Source organism: Amblyomma mixtum, chromosome 3, assembly GCF_055824585.1.
Source record: "Amblyomma mixtum isolate Tamu chromosome 3, ASM5582458v1, whole genome shotgun sequence".
NCBI lineage: Eukaryota > Metazoa > Arthropoda > Arachnida > Ixodida > Ixodidae > Amblyomma > Amblyomma mixtum.
In genome coordinates this window covers 26,895,074-26,911,671 of record NC_143014.1, presented here as the reverse complement: position 1 = coordinate 26,911,671, position 16,598 = coordinate 26,895,074, and the positions used below count along the sequence as shown (strand labels likewise).

Here is a 16,598-nt window from a genome sequence, read left to right as displayed (position 1 = left end):
TCAGGGGGGTTGTTGCAGGGTGGCAAATGCAATAACAACGGTAAAAATACACAAATTTGAAAAATACAAAAGTGAGAGTACACAAATTTCCAAGCCAAGCAATAAGAAACGTAATGCAGAAGCTATTCAAGCTAAGAATATAGCAAAACAGTTGTAAAAGTCACGCCTGATCCAGAGATAAGAATTTTTCAATACCGTTTGATTGGATTGTATCGTCATCTAGTTTCCTCCAATAGATTTCCATTCCTGGTGTAGTCAAACATGAGGCGTTGTTTCTTGTGTGTTACAGAAAAGCACAACACTCTTCTGGTAGTTCAGTCATCTTCCGTGTTTTGCACCATTGCATCAGGCTATCTAGTTCTGTATTTAGTTTCAGCTGGTTAGTTTTGGAATTCACTATAGAGTACAATATACAATCGCCAGTATAAACACTAATTTTTACATTATATTCATGTAAAATATTATTTAAGAAAATTCAGAATATGGGACCTAAAACAGAACCTTGTGGGACACCCGAGAGAACCGGTGATATATCGCAACGTTTTTCATTAAAAACAACATTGATGACATGTTAACCTGAATGGGGATGCAAATGAGGCCTGACTAGAAGACAGAACACTCACAGGTACATGTATGTATGTATGTTCTTGGAATTGGGTTGGGAACAAAACACCTTTGTTATTCGATATTCTCATCTAGTCCCTCTCAAATGTTATAAATAAAAAAACCCCAAACAACGAGGCCATTGATTTTGCGGGTTTGAAGAGATGCCCCATGAACCTTGTACGTCGTGCAATTCATGACCCAGTGTCCCCATTATGCAGTTTCTCGACAGTCTGTGACCTGACTCTTACACAATTTAACAAAAAAAACTCACCAGAACACATCATACAAAAATGTCTCACACTAAAAGAAAATTATGATAGCCACCCTTCCGTGCCTCTACATGGAAGATTCGAAAACTGCAGTTTACGTTGAAATTGTAGTAGTGGAGAGGAACTGGGAAAAAAATAACACTTCCTCAGAGCGTGTCAGCATTTAGAGCCGAGAGTTAGGCTGTGTTGGTAGCTGTAGAGAAAATAAACGGGAGCATCGAAATCGAGCCACGTCGGTGGCAATGAGAGAGCGGACGTACGCACTACATGAGCTCGCAACAAGGAAATAGGGAAGATAAGCATGTTGCATAAAGCTTGTACGAAGTTAGTACACAGCAGACTGAGGGATAAGTGGCAGTCCTCATGGAGCAAGTGAATAACAAGCTACACCTGATAAAACTGATCTTAGGAGAATGAGGCGTATACACAACAGGAACGCTTTCTTGCAGTGATATTGTGTCGTCTGTGCACTGGACTCAGACGCCACAGAACTTCATTCTGACAGAACAAGACCATCCTGCATGTGAAATCTGCTGCGGTATGCTGACCATGAACCATATCTTATGCTCATGCAGAAAACTTTAGAGAACGGAAAAGCATTTCCCACAATATTACGATGGGTACACCCCCTTGCATCGTAAGCTACTTTTGGGAGAAAAAGCACTAGCTGGAACATCCAGCGTTTTTGCATTTTTAAAGAAAGAGCTTCTGCACAAATTCTGTAATGTTAATTCATTTTAGTTCTTTCCCACAATGTAAACACACTAACCTTGCGTTAGGCGCATGATGGCCTTAGTTGCCTATATGCCATAACATCCAACACAACATGCGCTTGGCTTATTCAGGGTGAAATGCTTGGGAAATGGGTCTTTGACCCCACCTTGAGTAAAAGGAAATTTATGCCATAACGCTCTTTGGCCACAGATGTCCTTGTGCCATGAAAATCCATCATCATCATCATGACGACACACGATTTTTGTTTGCTTCAAGCTTCCCGCACCACAAAATTCTAGCGATAAAACGCGCTAAATTTTAAGCATGTATGTGAATTTGGACAGCTGCTATGCTTAGCGAGCAAGCATTGTTTGGTCGCCATAGAGACAGGATGTCGGCAAGAGAGGGGGGTTCAGTTTTGTGTTAACATAAAAAGAGGTTCCGAGATTTACATAAAAGTTTCCGAGATTTAAAACTAAGCGTTTCGCTTTCCAGCGTAATTGCACTGCTAGCGGCTGACGCAATCCAGAAGAGGCTGGCACCATGTAGTAATCGCGCGATACTTTTGTAGCAATTCATGCAGTTCGCGTTTCTGTTTGCCGTGAACACGAACGGAAGGCTGCCACCAAGGCGCGCCGCAGGTCGTCGTACTTCTTTGGAGCCGCGAACCGTTGTTTTTTCTCTCGCTGTTTCGAGGAACACCGAATCCAACGATCGCTATTCGCGCACAGCACCCTGCGGGCCCTTTTGTGCGCGCCAACGCATATCGATACTGCGCTCCTCGTCATCGCGAAGAGGGCAAGCCCGGCGGGGCTCTCCACGCGGTAGCCCCCCCCCGGGACTCGCCTCGAACATGTGTCGGGGCAGTAGGCGTCGCATACCCGTTTCACTGGGCATATGGTACACAAGCACATTAGGGAGGGGACGCTACCCGCGGTTCCTCAATACACCGCCGTGCTCAGACGGTATCAAGGATACCCTTGGCTGCATTTTCTAGCCCCTAATGTCGCCAAGTTACTTTGGGGCCTTCTTAACCACATGCGTGAAAAAAAGGTAATGTAGGTTGCCTGCTCCGGTGTCTGCACTGAGTGCCTAAAGTTCTTGCGATTTTCCCGCGTGAACTACGGTTGGTACCGGTTCCACTGGTATGCATGAGTCGTCACTTTCTAGAGAGCTCGAGCACCTTCCGTTCCTCTCGTTTACAGGGGCCAGGCCTCGAGCGTCTTGTGACTGACCGAACAAACCACTCCAGTCAGGGCTAGGCGTGGTATTTCCAAAAATATCTTCGATACCCATATCCGATTGCCTCAAATGTTGTATTTCCGATACCGATACAAGATATAGAACCGAAATTTATTACCGATACAGGTACTCAATACTGTATCAATACAATTGTATACGCCACTGAAATCACCCATATTAACTGGGGTTTTTCCGTGATTTCTGGAGTATTTAGTGTATTCCATATAGCGCACTGTCTTAGAAAGGATTTAAACGGATCGGGCAGCATGGATCTCTTTATGTTCCAATTTCCTTAAGCTCCATTGTCGGCACAGTTGGTTTCGTAAGAACTTCAGCATTGAAACGATCACTTACATAAGCAGCCTAAGAAATTTTTTCTCAAGCTAATGCTCTTCATGCGAACCGGTCTGTGAGCACGTGACTACATACGAATCAACTTGAAACTCTTTTTGATGCTTTTCGTTTGTTACTGCAGCATTTACCGGTAGCCTCTGCGTTTGCCCTCTGATGAAAGGTGCAAGCTCGTGCGCTTGGGAAAGGCCAAAAGTCATTTCCCCAGCTCTGTTAAACAGACGTTTGACGTTGAATATTCTGCGTTAAAAGCTAAAAGGAAAACAGCATACATAAAAGTGCTGAACGTGTTTATTAAGAAAAAACTTAGTTGCTAATCTCTGTTATAGATGTTGCATTTACTTAACAGTATTAAGTAAATGCATTTGCTCAAACCGTAGGTCAATAAAGAGCCCCAAGATGCGGCCGTTCTCTAAGCGAACTGTATGAAAACGCTCGTCTTGTAGAAAGGAGTATGTTACCGTGTTATGATATGAAGGCGCTATTCTTTTTTTTCCACGAATAAAAGTGAAGCACAGCTACATCGACTCTATCATCCTGGAGGCATATATTTCACTGGCGCCCCTAGAGGACTACGGCTTGTTGCAGCACTTGCTTCGTCGCATGACAGGAGTGCATCAGCTGATGCATTTGATGCCGGTGGCTCTGACGACACCATTGGCCTGCGTGTGAAAGAGCGCGTGACTTTTATCGTGCCGACAAAGTCAACAAGAAATGTTCTGTAGGCTCCTGAGCATGACGGCGAAAGTCATCCATTTCTCTTGGCAACTACCGCAAAATGAAATAGGGATGAAGGGATGTTGTTTCTATCACAATAGTGAGCCTGTCTCCTTTATGTCACTGTGTGTACGGAAGCGCAGCATATACGTCGTCTGTCTGCCAAACAACGTAGAAGGAAGTAAGCACCCTGGCCGGGCCAATGGAACTGGCACCGTCTCTGCCTAATGCTACTGTGTTCTTTTTTTTTTTTTCAGTGCGCTACCGCCTGAGTGAGAGCCGTCGTCCCAAAGTCTGACTCACAGCAGCCTCAAAATCTGCTGCATTTTTGTTTAGTATCGAGTGTCTTCAAATTACGATACATTAAAAATGTATTTTCGATATAGTTACTCCAATACATTGGCTTTTCCATGCGACTTCTAGTACCGATACATAAAATGCATCGCAAGTTAGTATCGAAGATACCTGTATTTTCGATAATGTTCGCGCCTGCCAGCAATCAGAGCGCCGTTTTTAAATGCGCAAAATTCCAAGAACTTGAATGCTGTCCTTTGGAATGCCTGTTAAATTAAAAGGTACCTTGTGTATCTCGGCAGCTGAACCGTTACTACGTCGTCATTCGTCACTTATGGGAAACTACTTCCACAGCTTCGCACACCTATGCTTAAGGTTAAACACATCTGTATAAATGCGAGCTTGCCGGAGCGAGCCATTGTACAGCTTCCCACTGCAGTGTTAATATGCTGCCAAGCTCAAGGGCATGCTTTCGATTTCCGCTGAATCGCATCCCACTTGCCAATAGCAAAGGTGAACAAACGTCCGTTGCAACAATCTCAGTATGCGGTAAAAACAAATCCCACTCGGTAGCTTTGATATTCACTCCAAAGGTCATCGTGCATCGCCCTTCAGCGATGCTTTCTCTTTTTTAAAAATTCTTCGACAACCAAAACAAGGCCGACTATTGTCAAACTATATGCAGGAACCACTATTAATCAGCAAGTTAATTGCTAAAAGCTGAGCGCTCTCCTTTCTTCCGCTCGCAATTCATCGTGGAGAAAAAAAAAGCAATAAAAGCACCTGGAACACTCACGTACGTGTGTAGGTACACAAGAAGTATCAGCGAGGCCTGGAAATGGCTGCAACGAAAATACGAACTTGGGGTACAGAAGGTAACTGTATGCTCGTGCTGTCGCAGCTGGTCAATGCTGAGAAACGACGGTAATCCGTTTACGTTCGTTGCCTATTAATTTGATATTTTTAATGAGAAAAGCGCCGAGGCACAATCTGTTTAGTCCCAGGAAAAACTAATTAACAGGGGCTCGCCGTATGACCTTTGTTCATTTTACTGAGCGAGTTATGATTGCCAGCAAATAAGGCCGAGCGTTCTTTCGGAGAGCAACAGCTGCGCAGTCCTGTTTCGCCGTCACATGTGCGCATCTTGGTTGCGGCGCCTATACGTATATGCTCTCTCTTTCTTTCTTTGCGAGCCTCGTGGAAACTGTCCTCAGACCGGCGTGCCTGCGCAGCCAATCAGCTGGCCCGACGCGCCTCCCTGACACGGCGGCATGTTTTGGGGTCGACAGTATTCGCTTGCTTTTTCGCTCGTATGACAGCGAAGGCCTCTTTGGCCTATAAGTTTGTACGGACGACTGTAAGCCGCGCTCGACAACTATGTTTTCCCTTCTCCGTGTGCCTTTATTTTTGACGTTTTCTTGTTTGTTTTGTGGAATCGAACAGCAGTATGCAACCGAACATTGCTATGGCGAGCTCCTGTTTTGCGGCCATCTTTCCATCGCTTTTTAATTGGTTGTTCACTAGCTTGCAGGAGTGACAGTGCATACGTGAAAGGAAGAAAACAAAACTGAAAGACTTTTAAGGCTGGCTGGTTCTATACTTGATATGCGACTGGTATCGGGACGGTAGCAGGGCAGAGGAGGATATATACTATAGCATTGGGGTAGAAAAGGGAGCTCTTGTGGCGCGTTGGCTCTTTCTTGTGCACTTTCATATATGGACATATCCAGTCCAAATCAAGCATAGCCAATTCTTGCTCACTCTTCTTTATTTCTTTTTTTTTTGCGTCTCCCAAGTGCACGAAGAAGGCCAGACGGTTTGAGCGCTGACTAGTGTAAATTTTTCAGGGCACGTTTTTGTGCATGCGAGATGCGCGTGTTATGCGACTGTGGCAGCAGCGGGCAGTGACGATCAGGAATGAGCAAACATCTGTTCAACTTTGTTGTTTATTTTCGTGTGCCGCCTTTGAGGCAAACGGACAGGATGTGTGCGCCGAGAGCGATGCACGCGTCCTCCACGGCGTCACAGCGTTCGTGGCTCGCATTGCCGATCGGGGGGGTCAATGCAGGCCGCATCCCAGGCGACACAGTGCGGCGTGTTGCAGCTGCCCTCGCGGTCATCATATATACAGCAGCCTTCGCGTTCTGTCAGCTGAGTCAGCTGAGCTCTGCCGCGTCACATCCAGGGACGCTCGAAAATAAAACGGAAATCCACACCAGCGCCAAAGCCCAGGCAGTGTTCCCTCGCGCTCCTCGTGTTTCGCTCGCTTGGGCTGTGGCCAAGAGCGCATGGCACGTGAGTATTTTCGTGATTATTGCTTTAGTCAAATATAAGGCCTTGGCTGCCAGCTAGGCTCTTACGCGGCGCCGAAGGTTGGAAAATTATAGCAGCCAAGAAGGGAAAACTCTTCTCGTCGCATCGGTTGCGGGTGGCTCTGGTTCGTGTGCCGTGTTGCTAATATCGTTGCGCATTCTAAGGCGACGGAGGAAGTTGGGCGGGTCCGTGTCGTCACCGCAGTATTCTCAGTTTCCGTTTTAGCGTCTCTGCTGCGCGTGTGATTGCGGTCAGTCGTCGCAGACGATGCCAATTTTAATTTGGATCAGGTGAGTGAAAGTACCGGTTGCGTCCCCATTAACAGGATTGTATTGACTGCTTGCTTGCTCACCGGACACTGGCAGTGGTGCTGTCGGCTCTTCTTGCTCTAATGTGCGTATCGCGCGTTTGGCACTGCGTTATGGAAGATGGCTACGCTTCATAGACTCTTCTTATACCATCTTCTGTTGAGAAGTTACGTGTTCTCAGAAGGGCGTACTTTTGTTGCGTGCACGACTGTCGAAAAGCAGTACTTCGAATAGAGGCACAGGTAAAGCTGACAGGCGCAGATTGGTCTCAAGATTCCACAGGAGCTGACAGGCGCAGATTGGTTTCAAGATTCCACAGGAATCACTTGTAGACGATTCGATGTTGTAAATCTCTTCACACCGGAATCAACCACGCGCACCTGTCAGGAGAGTGAGGTGAGCGATATACAAGGACGCCTCTCGCGTTAGCAGAGACAAGGGGAGCATCGATATGAAATGAACCGCAGCTAATGCAAACGTCAGTAGACGGGATCTGTGTCCTTTCCTGCCTGCGTGTTAACAACGTCCCTTCTGTTTAATTCTTCGCCCTTCGAGTGGTGCCACTCCCGCAGCTTTGTCAGTAGCAGGTATACAGCGCGTGACGTGTCACATTTGCTCTGTCTTGAATGAGCGGTCGCTTCGGCTATCTGAAAGTTTTAATATAACACATAACACCTTCTTCTTTTTTTTTTTTTGCATCAGGTGAAGACAATACACGGGGACGCTTTTTTATGCTTCCTTTTGATTACTAAGGAACAATTGTTGTAAAAAAGAATATTCTGAAAGCTCGCGAACCATCTGGCTCACCAATGGGTCCCTCATTCACGTGCATGGAGAATTCTGATTGCGAAATGGAAGCATACTGGAATGCTCAGAAGAAACGTAGCATGCTCATACTAGCACAGAACAACGCCGAGTCAGTCTGTCAGCGCCGTGATGTGTGCGTCTATGTCACACTGCGTCGGCGTGCATAGTCGGCCGACCGTCGCCGCCGTCTAGTTCGCCAGATGGGCGTTGGCCGGTGGTCCGCCAATTCCCATGCCACACTAGCTATGAAACCTGCGAAACTTCCCGCCAACTTGGCTATCTCTCTCGCTTTCATTCTCCTTCTTTTGTCCCTAATATTCCTTTCCTTTAGTCTTTTATTTTATTTTATGCTATGTGAAACTCTTTATTGAAGCTACCCCCTTTCTTTTATATATTTCTGTGACTTCAACCGTTATCCTTGGTGCCGGGATGTATTTACAAAATGCTGCGGCAAACTGACGAGGAAGGGAGCAGCTTTGGCGGTGACTGTAAACATATCAGTCTACACATGTGGCGCCTGATTGGTTTAAGGGTAGAAGCAGAGGATGATTCATGTAACTTAAATTCAAAACGAGCAATAGCAACATAGTAGCAAGCATTAATGGGGAAACAGGGAGAAGGCAAGAACGGGCAACGGTGGCTTTGGATTCGTGATGACAACAGCTCCGGTAAGGTAAAAGAAAACCACGAAGCTCGTGCATAAAGAAATTATAAACGTAATCGAGCAGGGGTGCCATGTATCACAAGAACAAATAAGGTCGCAAAAAAGCTAATTAAAGCTACTAAAAGGGGAACTCGGAAAAAACGTACGAATTCTGGTCCATGTTAAAATTAAAGGTGCAAAACCTGGACGTCATATGTGCACCGAGAAAACTCTGGAAGGACGTAAAACCTCTTAAAATAAGTAACGAAGTACTGAAGGTGCACGTTGACTGTGTAAAAGAAAATAATTTAAAGGTGGGGGAGCGCTGAATCATAATAGAGGCATAATAGGAAAGTCATTTAAAATCAATAGCGCAACTAAAAAGGCGATGTATGCTGATGGGGAATCAGCCTCAGATAATGTCGACTGAATAAGGTTGGAAAGGAAATTCGTAATTCTAGAGTAACCGGACTAGACGAAGTTCCTTTGAGGATAATGTACGAACTGCCGCCCAAAACCAAGGATGCATTGCTGAAGTTATTAGAAAAAGTTAAGGTAAAAGCGAATACCCAAAAGCCGGCGACAGTGTACAATGAACCTAATGTAACGAAGGCAAGTCACATAGGCCAAATTTAAATCGTACGCACCACTTCAGTCGCTAGTATAGGTGTTCGAAATGCTATTGCATTATCATCTACTGAGAAGTGCGGAAGGGTTTTAGAACCGTTGAACGCTGAGTCGAACGCGCCTGTCTGCTTTGAGCTCATAGAATTAGCCAAGGAATAGAATGTATAGGCCGCTACATATGGACCTTAACGGTGTGTGTAAAAGCGTAAACAGTCAGCTGCTATGGCATACCCTGAAAGGTGAGGGCCTAGGTTAGAATACAGACCTGTCAAGCTCAAGAATGCAGCTTGAGTCGCATAGGAAGGGATAACCAACGAAGCGCTATTAGAAATCGGGAAAGTTAAGCGACACGGTTGTTTTCTTCCACTATCCAGGATGTTGACTGTATAGGTGTGGAAGCAAGGGAAGCAATGGTGATTATTATTTACTTTTGCTGGGGCATCTTGGCACAAGTGGCTAGCGTAGGTTCGGTTAAGGACTGGGAAGATGTAGCCCAAAAAAAGGCAGCTCACCAAAGAAGGGATTTCAGAAGCAGCTTTTTATATAGCCCTGAGGTGAGGATGGACGGATGGGGGAGGAGGAAAAGAGGGCGCGCGAGAACACGAATAATGCAAAGCAAGGTACGCACGTCAGTCCACAATTTCTTAAAAGAACTGCAAATAGTCAGCGACTAGGTGCTAGCACATGCACTCCTACATTATCTGGCCTAATGCGCCTCAGTCAGTTCACGCGCAATCTTGCCTTGCCTTCACTTCTGCTTAAGATACCAGTATCTTGAAGCCTTGCTTCGCATGTTTTATGCTCTTCCTTCCCGCAGTCCTTACTTACAGTGATCCGGAAAATGTGAGCCTGTACCAGTTTTCAACGATAGCGTATGCCCTCGCAGGCGGTCGTTGATACCATTTCCGACGCGACAACGAAATTCTACAAAAAAAAAAAAAAACCACAGCACATTTCACAAAAAGGTTTGCCTGCAGTTTCTTACTACTTTTGAATTCAACTCAGGTTGCCTCAGAATGCTGAGTTATGCGAGAAAATTTTCTAAAGAGAATTTATGCAGAACACATCGAAATGAAGGCGAAATAAAATAACTGAACAAGTCCAGTCAGGATGTAAGTGTATCCATCCATATGCAGATGCGGCCCTTAGTTAGCCTTCTCTAGGCCTTGTATAAGAGCTAGCAGTAGCTGAAGATAGCAGAAAAGGAGGGCTGTAGAGTTGAAGAAATAAAAGTACAGAAAAAGCGCATTGAAGGTAGCCACAGTAACTTTATGCTCTAGTTTAGGGAAAAGCGAAACAGTATTCGGCACTTGTTTGCTCAGAATTAGAAGAAAAAAGCGAAATGCGCCAACGCCTTATTCCAAAGGATGTGCTCATATATTATCCATGCGCCCATCCATCAAAACGGCAAAGACGCGCCTCAGAGCACGGGAACGCATCGCAAGAAAAATTTCATAAATCACATGAGGTGGAAATGTTATGGCATATAATTTTTATGGGGCTAAACGCGGCATATATTTCGATTATATAGGGCCGGAATTTACTTCCAGAGTGTTAAACGTGTGGATTCTGCTTAATTCGCTGCTTTTTTGCGTGGCAAAACATGAAGGTGCACTCGTGGTGCTCACTTCAGCCCGTATTGCGCTGTACACAACCGTATGTGCCGAGTCTCCGTTCTAGGATTCAGAGCAGACAATCCCCCTTTGCCAAATAACGGTAGGTCATCCTACACAAGGGGAAAACATACGTGAACGCTACGAGCGGCAGCGCTCAATGATCGCGGTGACCGAGTGAGGTTAAATTCGTTGACGACAAATAACTTTACTTCGCTATTAAGGCGGCTGCCGAGCGCGAAAATAATTAGCATATTATTCCGGCCGGCACAAGCGCCGCGAGTGCTTGTTTTAATTTGCACGGAGTAGCGTTTTTTATTCTCCTCGCGGTGCTTTTTTTTTTTTTAGTCGTAAGTAAACATGCGGTTCATTTCTTTGTTAGCGATGTATGCGCTCCCTGCCGGCATAAAAAAGAAAACCACGAAGCAGAGATCATCACCACGCGATAAATACGATGAACAGGGCCACCAGGCACACCGGACAGTTGTTAAAAACCTGATAATTTACCTGAGGCGGTGGTACACTAGAAGGCGGAGGTGAGGAGGAACCAGAGGTTCTGATGTGCACTCTGGGGAACGGATGAGTTACCATTTATGATGAGTCGGTTACTGACGAGTCGGCGAGAACACGCGTACTTCTGATGTGCACGTTTTCTGGCACCGCGCAAGATCTCCCGTCGCCGCCCTTCTCTTTGTGCCCTGGCGCGCACGCGGTATCTGGCTGGAAACATGCGCCTTTCCACGTAGAGCGCGCAAACGATTTTGGAAAGCTCGGACGGGAGAAATAAAAAAAGATTGCGGGCGTGAGTGCAAAATGCGTTCAATAGCAAATTGTCCTTCGCGGAAGGGAAAGGAGACCCGCGGTTTAGGGTGGCGTATCTTAACTGATCGCAGTTCTAGCTGTTTATACCTCGACCGTCTTGTTGGATGAGAGACCAGTTACGGCCTGTACACAGCTTCTGTGACGTGGCCGCATAATGTTCGTGTCAAGCAGAGAGATATGATCAGGGAATTTTTAGTGCGAAATGAAGTGACCTAAAGTGACCTGTTTTTTGTGTGCGTTTGGTTCGGTTTGGGCGCGGGAGTTCGTGCGCGTGCGTGTGTGTGTGTGTGTGCACGCACACGCACGCACGCACACGCACGCACACGCACGCACACGCACACGCACGCAGGTTTGTGCGCCTTACTCATTCCTGTCGTCGTCAGAATGAGGAAGAAAAGATTAAAAATACAGAGGTGAACTGGCTCTGCGGTCGTAGTTCCGCCAGAGCGATCCGTTACATCCTAATCAAATGACAGCAACGCCAGATGTATTGTGAGAAGCAGCAGTCGTCGTAAATGCTATGGCTGACGCCACTATTAGGCGGCAAAGCGACAGACACAGCCTTACAGTTGCGGCTGAGGTCTCCGGTTTCGCTGCACACATCTGTGGCGTGAAATGCAGGAACCGTCCCGGCGTGCATAATGACGTCGACGGAGGAGGAGCTGGAAGGCTGATGGGAAGCGTTGAGTAAAGAAGGATGTGAAAGCGCGTCACACAGCACATAGAAAAAAAACTCCGGACAAAGTGTATGTTTTGGTGCAGCTGTAATGCTGGGGTTCTCGAACATTTTGTGCTGCTCGGAACTGTGCCGATAATGTTAAGGGCGGGTGCTTATGACGGCGAAATTTGTCGAATCGGCCAACGCTACTGGACCAACCGCTACTCAGCCGACCAAAGGTGACGGACAGTGCGTTTTAATCTTTGTGTCCATTCCTTGGGAAGCAAGCAGGCAGTGAGCAGTTTGCTGCCTCGCGCAGGTCCCCCTGACCCGCCTGCCGAGGCCCCCCGCGCGGTGTCCCTGCCCGGTGGCGTCATCGAGGTGACCTGGTCGTGCTCGCCTTTCGACGGCGGCTGCCGCATCCAGCGCTACCTAGTGGACGCGTCTCCGGCCTCGGCGCAGCCCCGCGCCTGGAGCCGCGTTGCCGCCGTGCTTAGCACCTGCTGCCGCCTGGCCAACCTGCCGCCGGCGGCCTCCGCCTACGTGTTTGTCGTGCGCGCGCAGAACGCGCGCGGAGTGAGCATGGCGAGCGCCGAGTCGCCGCCTGCCGTGCCGCTGCCGCCGCCGCGGCCCCTGGACATCGACGACGAAGAGGTGTTGGACGACGGCGGTGAGGCCTTTTCCCCTTTGTCAGAGGCCGTTCACGCGGTTGGGAACGCGAAATATGACGTTTGGAGAGGAATACATGGCGGTAAATGTGCGAACGTACCGCCGCTTTGCTCGGAACTTCTATTCCAAAGCTCAGCGGCGTGTAACTGCAGACGCAGCACTCTCACGGCAGAGGCGCTACCTGTGTCGCGAAGGTTCATTCATTCCTGAATGGAGGCACGCGGTCGAGCTGCAGGGCCTCTTTCCTGGCTTGTCACGCCGTCAGCATGCTATCAAAAGCATATCGGCTGATAAAACGAGCCTAGGGTAATTGCCTTTTATCGCCATGCCGTTGGCGCTCCAGTCAACGTTTTTAGATAAGGTTGGTTTGCAAAGAGTGTTGCACAGAGTGTCGCCGCGCGGGGTGCGGAGGAGCCTGGAGGAGCGGGGCCAAACCACTGCCAGCCAGGCGGCGGCGCTGCGGTCGCGTTAGGATTAGTTAGTATGGAGTTAAGCGCGTCGTTTGCTACCTCCCTGCTTGAGTAGCGTTGGCAGACGGAGACTCGGGTGCATGAAAAACGCTTACATAAGAACAAAAAACGCGATTTTCGTCTGTCCTCTTCACATTATTGAGACAAGTTTTTTCAGTTGTATTTGGACTGCAATTTTAAAGGAGTACGTTAACTATATGACACGCTATACATAGTGAACTCGCAGCTAGGTGCAGCCCACTCTGCGAGTGGGCTGCACTTAGCAGTGATTTTTTTGTTTCAGGTGAATTTTGCATCCTTCATCTCGCAAATAAGCTGGTTTTTTATGGCATGTAGTGAACGCAATAAACAATGTTTCGCAGAACATTGAGCTGAGTAGTATGTTGCCCGCCATTTTTGTGCAGACATATTTTGTCACCAGTATTTCTTCTTTGGCTCGGAAGTGCTGCTTCTATATACCTCCTTCACCCCGCGACGTCACGGAGATGCGGTGGCGCTGATGTCAGTAGCGACTTTCGCGTGGTAGGCAAAACAGGTTCCGCCTGCCCGTGCCTACCGCAGCTGCCGCAGCTACCGGCGGCTGCATCGTGGCTACGCACTGCAGAAGTAGCATGTACTGACCAGCTGTGTCGTTGTTTATCCACGTAGTATCATAAAACGAAAAATTAGATTAGCCTTAATAGGTTTCTCGCATATAAATACCGCATTATGAAATGGGCCGCGGTAGTAAAAGCGCGAAGTCTGGGTGTCGACAGGCGCTGCCAGTCAACGTACTTCATAGCAGGGAAATTTTTGCGCTCATTCAAATGAACAACAGCATGGTATGCTTAAAACTGCGCAAGGAAAAAAAAAGCATGTAGCTGCGCACGTACTTATCACCCAGCGCTGGTGTGCACGGGCGCCGGCAAGGCCATTCACCATCAACGAGTGCGTTATTTTGTTGATAGCACATCATGTTTTAACGTGTGTAGAAGTTATACGAATATATAATGGCGCGTTTTAGGGCATTTAATATACTCTTGAAACTATTTCTTAACATGACCGACATGATCATTTGATTCTAGTAGAAAGCAGTCTCGTAAGTTGTGACAATCTTGCGCGGTCACGTTGGCATGCTTCGAACCGCGTACTTTAAGTGTGCTAAAAACCACATCCTTTTCATTGCATCATGCATGTATCATAAGTTTCTTCATGAAGTAGTACATGATCGCGAAGGCTGTTTGCAACCGCAGGCGGGCTACCAAAAGAGCACGTAGCGAGATTTACAGGGGATGAGGCAATGAAAAGTTTTTTTCTTTATTGATGCATGATATATGTAACCAAATTTGGTGCAAATATGAAATTCCTCTGGTAATTTTAGTAATGCGTTTTATTTTCAGCTATACCGCGTACAGTTCTTCGGTAATTACAATTAACACCCTCGTCAAGTCACCTCGGGTCTTGAATAATTAGGTATAAAGTGCGGAAAGTTTTTATGCAAGCATGTCCCCAAAGCCCTGTTCTCTATGATGGGGGTATTACTTCTTTTTTTATTAGATTATCAGTACTTATGCTTGCATAGTCACATGAAAACTTTTGTTATAAAAAATAACTAACATACTACTGCTCCTGTAGGAAAAAAATCGGGACATTTATTGCACTTCTCTACGTATCCGGAACTGTTCGCGACAAATAGAATCATTCTATTTCCATTATTTACAAATTTACGAAGGGGGGAGGGATGCCAATCACTGAAAATGTGGTAGATCAAAAAACAAACCTTTAAGTTCACTCCCTTGTTATGGCCTCTACGCTTTCGCTTTGGTCAAAGAAATGCGGCACTGAAATCAACGAAACCTCTGATCCCTCTTCGTAGTGATGCTACCACTGTGGTACTCCGTCGTCGGAAACCCGCAGAATTCGCGACGTGCAAGGACCATCAGAAACCCCCTTACCTCACAATTTTTTACGACCACAGATCAAAAATCCGTAATTTTATGAATTTATACTGAATATTTTGCTATATTTTTTCGTCACAAAACCATAGACCCAGGGCTAGGAAATAATATAATTTCAGGAATTCAAACTTTTCACTAAATCGACCAGTTTAAGAAGGGGAGAAGTCGGCCTGACTGGTGCTTGATCTGACGGCTAAAAACAGCGGTTACGCGAGACATATGAGATCGGGACACGATCGACGCTGTCCCCACTTTTCGCACTGCGCGACACGTGTGTCAACAGATGGTGAGCGCACGTCGGCTCTGCCGAAAAAACGCCAGTGCTTACCTCAGTACTGTCCTGAAGTGAAATCATTCTGGCTGGTGCAGAGTGTCAAAAACTTGTCATTTTATTCAATGCCTAGGTACAATACACTGTGGCGAAATACGCCGTACATGGCCAATGCGAGTCTGTGTACTTCGAGGAATACTAAGTTGAAAGCATCAACCATTGCTATGATTCTCAGAAACTCAAAACGCGCCTACAAGCATTGAAAACCGGCGCTGCGCCACCTCAACTCGACGCCACTCCCTGGCCTCTTGCCTACCGCGAGCCTGCAGCGACTGCAGCGCCACCTCGCTTGTTTGCAAACATGGAGAAGGTCTATAGAAAAGCTCGAAAACCCGTGTGAATGGGCCTTAACAGACATGGGTGAAGGAGGGCGCAAATTTTGTACCATATTGCTCCCTGCTACTCAGAAGACATGAAAGGGCACTACCATGAACTTTGGCCCACCACTATGAGGAGACCTGTGCCCGCCTATGCTGTATGCCGAAGGATGTGTTAAGGTATCTTGAATTCCCACGGTGGTCAACTGTGCCCCTGTATTCGTTGGAAAGTTCGGTTGGACAGCTCCGATAGGATGTCGTTACTAGGTATTTCAACTGTAAATCTCGGAATACTTGGCAGACTCCCCAAGTAACTGGCTGAAAAAGAAAAGTAAAGGGAGGAAGACATTTGGCGGAGGTATGCTCAGCAGATCCAAATGTGGCCATTGTGTAATCGCCAATTTATTTGGGCTCATAGGCATCATGCGTACTTCATTAAGATTGTCATTTCACTCGAGTCTAAGCGCCACCGGTCCCACTGCGCAACAATACCATAAATCGCATGGCGGCAAGTCGGTGCTCGAGCTGACGTTGCCAGCCATATTTTCGACGAATCAGGAAGCTCCGAATCGCCTGAAATTGGTTCTAATGATTTCGCTACAGCTTCTCGGTTTACACTCGATGTGAGAATCAAAGCAGGGCTGCATGTTTTTAAAAACGACGGCTTTTTCTATTCCGCTGCTTCCTTTTTTCTCCCTTTTAGAACACAGGGTGTATGTGCGTGTGCTATACAGACTTTTTTTTTTTTAAGCCATGAAATAAATGTCCATGTAGTGTGTGCAGGTGGATTGTATTCAAGGCCGACATTATATCAGTGATATCGTGCACTGAAACGACTATTAGTTTGGTCCGCTTTGGTTCGCGGTGGGTCCGCTTGGCTCTTGGTCCGA

The 16,598-nt window shown here is 46.9% G+C and overlaps 1 protein-coding gene across 3 annotated transcripts in view; it reads left to right on the top strand.

The window, feature by feature from the left end:
* LOC149349485 (myosin light chain kinase, smooth muscle-like) overlaps nucleotides 1–16,598 on the top strand; it is a 223,203-nt gene that overhangs the window by 174,079 nt on the left and 32,526 nt on the right. For all 3 annotated transcript variants that reach the window (XM_089578459.1, XM_089578458.1, XM_089578460.1), the window contains one exon: nucleotides 12,304–12,654. In XM_089578459.1, coding sequence (XP_089434585.1) covers nucleotides 12,304–12,654 — 351 coding nt within the window. The remainder of the gene's footprint in view (nucleotides 1–12,303; nucleotides 12,655–16,598) is intronic.